Source organism: Opisthorchis viverrini (genome assembly GCF_000715545.1).
Source record: "Opisthorchis viverrini unplaced genomic scaffold opera_v5_474, whole genome shotgun sequence".
NCBI classification, from domain to species: Eukaryota; Metazoa; Platyhelminthes; class Trematoda; order Opisthorchiida; family Opisthorchiidae; genus Opisthorchis; species Opisthorchis viverrini.
Genome location: NW_008752137.1, coordinates 19,400 through 24,924, shown reverse-complemented (window position 1 = coordinate 24,924; position 5,525 = coordinate 19,400). Strand labels below are relative to the sequence as shown.

Below are 5,525 nucleotides of genomic sequence, written 5' to 3'. Positions count from 1 at the left end.
TCCTCGGACCATAAGTGAACAAGGCTCTTCTCAAATTGGCGAGGAGTACGATTAGGTCTCTTCATCCCTTAAACCCTTTTGCTTTGTACACTCAATGCAGAGGACCACTTGTAGTGGAAAGCAAATGCTTCAGCCTCAATGGACGCTGAATGACTGTCATTATCTTATTCTGATACTATAGATCATTCGTTGAGGAATCATACATTTTGGGTCTTGTAATTTGCATTCTCCCATTAAAACAGTCATACCGTGTCAATTTCTCTTCGCCTGTTGTTCATGTATGCCGGTGAACACAGTTTCGACTGGCCCGGAAGTGGCAATGTCAAAAACCGGCTTGAATGACATAACCGCTCTTCCACCCTTCAGCCAAGTTATGGATCGCTACATTGGGGTCTCTGATTAAGCATTCATCTTACATTGTAACTGGCTTGGTGACTCAATTACAAAACCGACGGCTAGTACTTTACATGAATCTTTGATGCAAGCAGGTCTCATCAACCCCGGAAATCGTTTCACTAGAAAATGGCGAAAACGAATATTTTGCCCAGAAACCGAAAGAGTTGACTATCTCAATCGCCTGTGCATCCATAAGCAAAGCACTAGCCTTGACCGCCCCTTCCCTTAATTGGTTCGCTGAATTGTAGCTTACTCGTACAATGACCATATACAATGTAAATTCGTTGGTTGAAAAATGCCTTTATTTTCTCTGTTCGCTGTGTGTGTGTGTGTGCGTGTGTTCCATCAAGGTTGCAGTTCCACACGTGTGCAATCAGCAATGGGAGAATGAATTTCTATAAACATGATTTGGACGAAGCTTGCAGTGGTAAGTAGTGTTTTTTCGTTTTTCTTCTGTTCCGTAAGTGAAAATTTCTGTGTGTGTGTGTTCAATCAAGGTTGCAGTTCCACACGTGTGCAATCAGCAATGGGAGAATGAATTTCTATAAACATGATTTGGACGAAGCTTGCAGTGGTAAGTAATGTTTTTTCGTTTTTCTTCTGTTCCGTAAGTGGAAATTTCCAGGTTTGATGTGGTAGATAAACCAACCGATGTTTTGTCCCCCTTTTCGGTTACCTAAGAGCATCGTTTGCCTACTTTAACTCCTCAACGAATTTACCAACCCTAATCAGGGATTTCATCCATTAGATAACAGTTACTTCTCGTGTATCAATCATCTCTTTTCCTTAATTCTGAAATGGATGGAATAGTAACACTTGCAAAATGCACCCCCACCCTATACAGCATGTAACCATAATTGCTTAGTGTATACAAAGTGGCTTGCAACCTTTTTGGGTATCCGTAAATACACGAGAAGGCGTTGTTTAGTTTTTAAAAAAAAGTATGTATTCACAGAGTTTTCATCTTGTTTCACCAAAACTGTCTGGTTTTCTTAGACGGAAACAAACAACAAGGCACACAGTCTCGGTTCTTTTGAATGATCCATTGTTGCACAGACCAAGTTGTACTTCTGGAGTACCAACCACTTCAACGTACTCTTCCAAAGTAACTTTGACTGTCAGCCACCTTAAATGCAGGGTGTCAGACTTTGCTCAAACTCTTACACAATACAAAGCGAACTCGAAGAGAGCGTCTTCTTAGTACATGCTCTGATTCTACCTGTGAAGACTCAATAGCAAAGCCCAAAGTAGTTGTCCGACATCCCACAGCTCAAGAGTTTTACTTGCCCAATTTTCCCGTTCCGTCGACGAAATTGTTAATTCCAGATGGATTGCTTACTGTCAACTGAATCTATCAGCAGAGAATTTTTTCAGTCCTAACGAGTATGTTGTAGACAAGATAAATGTTGCCCGGCATGCACACTGCGGTTGAGTCACTCATTCCTACTGATTGTAAAATCAACGATCGAAACCGAGTTCAAGGTCACCGCGAATTTTCGGGGGCCAATGAAAATTCAGATATTGGCCTTGATCATCACACAGGTGAAACAAAAACGGGGTTGAATGTGCCTAGTTGGTACATATTTTACGTAAAATGAAACAAGACAATCACCTTATTTTTGGGTATCAACGGTTGCCAAAGTAACCCTTTCAGTGGGAAGTGGAGAGGAATAAAATAAATATGATATAAATAACTCGACGGAAATAGCGCTGATTTGTAGCATCAGTACAGTGCCAAATCTTACACGGAACTCGACCATGCACGTGAAGTCGCTCTGTGCAATTACAAACACGCTGCACAAGGGGATACTTCCAGCTCAGTCTTACTTTGAGAATCGCTCGAATGAGGCTGGTACATATGCATCTTCAGATATTTTAATAACATCCATCAGAAAGATAGCTTGCATTTCCGTAGGAACGAAAAACAACAAGGGAATAACTGTTTGTATTCATAAAGTTTAGTCACGGGAAACTTCTTGAAACTGGAGATGCGTGATACAATACTGCTTTTATGATACTTTTGTTCGTGAACTTTCCATGAGCTTAGGACAACAGTGCACGCACTTCGAAGGATTTAAGCTCTCACCTACAACAGTTGTCTACGTATTTCACTACGAGTTGAGACAGTGCCTTTTGGATCAGTCGGTGAAGGTCAGGAAAACTCGGTGAAAAACCCAAAAATGCCAAGTATATATAGATCATCAAGTTACCAAGACGACTGTAAAAGATAACATCATATCCCATTCGAAAATTTTGCCCTACTGTTTAATCGGTCAAAGCAAACTTATCCATGACAATGTTCCCAGAACAAGTCAGTTTCTGTGGAGGACCTTTAGCAAAGACGGTGAAACAAGAAAGCGATGTGAGAACTCAAAGAACCGCTCACTGTGGACGCTTTGTCCGCATAAGGAACACTGAGTTTTTCTGTTCCCAGTCAAACCACTTCCTTCGCCAATTCCTCTCACCTAGTTATAATGTTATAATGTTATAATGATCACCGTTTTAATTTAACTCCAATAATCCACTGGTATCTAAAATTTATACAACTGCTGATGAACCATTTGTGTTGAAAGACTTTAAATGAACTGGAAAATGTTGGAAGTTTCCAAAAATTCATGAACTCACTAGTACGGCGGAGGGCTTCTCGACTCCCTTAGAAGCTCCTTTGAGCTGCATTTAACCTAGACATTCCCCAATGTCTTGACAGGTCTTCACAGCAAAGAAAGATAGTTAATATGGGTTCCAGTCTTGAAAGAATGTAGGAATAATGAAGTCGCATTGCACCTAGGTTGGACGAATGAACGACTTCTAGACACCTAGAAGTAAGCGGAAGTTCAGTGTTCCGGAGTATGACGGTAGTCGCATTCTTGAGATTGTGACAGATATGCATCCATTCCAAATGTCACTGACGGACAGTGTATCCTGGAGTTTGTCTGAATCCAAACCATAGACATCAGGCGTGACAGACGGACCTTGTCCTGTCGGATGTGACACATATGTACATTTATAAAATTTATAACGAATTTCCGGTGGAACACGCCAAGACCCAAAGACATTTTGGAAAATGACTCCCTGAGAAGATGAAATTACAAGCTTCAACTTTCAAAGTACATGCGGTTTTTCGGACGGATGGGGATTTCGATTCATCTTCCATTTTCTGATGTGATACGTAGAAAGGCGTTCGTTGCCGTTCAAAGCATTGTGTTGTGGACAGTAATTCAGCAAATCTCAGAGATACCTACTATAATCTCTCTGTCTTTTTGATAATGATGAAGAAAAAGGATGAATCCAAAGTTAAACTGTAGAATGTAATAGGAAATAATGCAAACTGACTGCATGATTTATGAATGAGTGACCTCATATTCTCATAAAGGAAACTACTCACAAGGTTGCTGAGAACTATTTGGCAGCCCACGACCGGTTTCGCCCTCCCGCTTCGGGCTCATCAGGTTGGCGCTGTACCCGAGTTTTCGTCAAACTTATGTTCCATTCGAACCCAAACTGTACTGTTTTCGAGAAGTACACTCACTTGCAAGTTGATTTGGTTTTCACGAGAGACTTAAATGAATCCCTCGTTTATGATGTTCTACAACTGAATGTGCTGCACACAGGCCGCCTCATGCTTCAGCTGGCATGATATTCGATATATCGCAGTGTATTTTCACACAGGAAACTACTCACAAGGTTGCTGAAAATTCATAGTTTCTGGTTTTCTATCCTGTCTATCTCACCAGATATGCGTTTTCCACCAACGGGATGCGTGGAATTATATTTTTCAAGTGATCCCATATTACTGCAAGGTGAGTGAATTTTACTAGATTTATTTTTCTTCCTCGCTGGTCGATTGTCTATATTGCAACGTTTGATAAGTCGTGTTTTGTAAAAAAAACTACTGTTTTCATTCTGGGTAGGTTAGCATGACCCTTCCTGAAGACTATAAAGGGAGAACCATTGATAGACAATGAGCATTATTCATATCATCCAAAACGTTTCCTGGTGGTTAGGCAGTTGTTTGGCCTAATTTCTAATGTTCAGGTAACTCACTCGCCTCACCGTCTATCTTGTCGCCAATGCTACTGATATCGATGAGTGAGTAGCACTGGCCACTGTGCTCACATGCTTACAAGCAAACGTAGGAACTCAGAGTTACCAGACCTTTCTTTTGTATATGTGTAATTCGACAATTCAAATATACCAACAGGAATAAGAATGACCCAGTGTGGTACGGTTGTACTGGTAGTTCGTGAACACACCTCAGAATGAAAACAGAAAAAGTACAATGTATGACGGACTCTATGGAATAAGAAAGCTCCTGGTCCCACCTTGCGGCACTCAGCAAATGCAACAGACTATTGTGTGCTGTCTTCAGATGAGCTTTAGCATTTCAAGAATGTAAGACAATAAATACATAAGTTCAGACAAAACCGCACATTTTTGTTGGATTATTCTTATCGCTTTAAAATGATTTCCGCCCCGAATACAACGTATAACAAATGAAAACCAATTATACTGGACTGGTTTTATTTGAAATTCGTCTGTATACGCAGGATCCACCAGGCGATTTACAGTCTCACATCCACGCAGTCGAACGTCAATGTTTCGTGACCAAAGCGAACATGTGGACAACTGGTTTCGTTTGAGATACAATTTGATTGCTCGCTTCCTGTCTAAGCCCCATTAGACCGTTTGTTGGTTAGTATGCAGCCAGCCCATGACATTAGTATCTGCATTGATGGTGTACAACCAACCTCAAGTTTCAGTGTTATCAGACCGGATGAAATAAAAGCAAGACAAATCTCGACTGCGAGTGCCAAAAATTTGAAAAAAAACCAGTAAACCCGAACAAACGGTAGAACAATGGTGATCAGCTCGGGTGTTCTTTCGTTTTGAACTGAACTAAGAATTTCTCCAATTCATCGTCGCTCGTCTCGCGAATCTGCCTGCGCTTTGATTTATGGCCAAATTGCTTGATCGAAGCACCGATTTCTGATAATGTTCAGAGGCGAAGTCGGCGTGACTGACAGTCAGTTGGCCCTGTTTCTGAAATGGAAAAGGCCAAACAGTTTTCGGTGTGGATTGGTTCGGTCGGGGCAAAAAACTGTAACCGCACTAGAGAAAACTTTGGAATA

At 41.1% G+C, this 5,525-nt stretch overlaps 2 protein-coding genes across 2 annotated transcripts in view; both read left to right on the top strand.

The window, feature by feature from the left end:
- Window positions 1–934, top strand: part of T265_11309 (hypothetical protein) — a gene marked incomplete at both ends in the record, with an annotated part of 140,586 nt that extends 139,652 nt beyond the window's left edge. The window contains 2 exons of the mRNA XM_009177934.1: window positions 747–823; window positions 894–934. Of these exons, the coding sequence (XP_009176198.1) occupies window positions 747–823; window positions 894–934 (118 nt within the window). The remainder of the gene's footprint in view (window positions 1–746; window positions 824–893) is intronic.
- Window positions 935–946: 12 nt separating this feature from the next.
- Window positions 947–5,525, top strand: part of T265_15404 (hypothetical protein) — a gene marked incomplete at both ends in the record, with an annotated part of 7,522 nt that continues 2,943 nt past the window's right edge. The window contains 4 exons of the mRNA XM_009177933.1: window positions 947–970; window positions 3,770–3,970; window positions 4,008–4,080; window positions 4,131–4,196. Of these exons, the coding sequence (XP_009176197.1) occupies window positions 947–970; window positions 3,770–3,970; window positions 4,008–4,080; window positions 4,131–4,196 (364 nt within the window). The remainder of the gene's footprint in view (window positions 971–3,769; window positions 3,971–4,007; window positions 4,081–4,130; window positions 4,197–5,525) is intronic.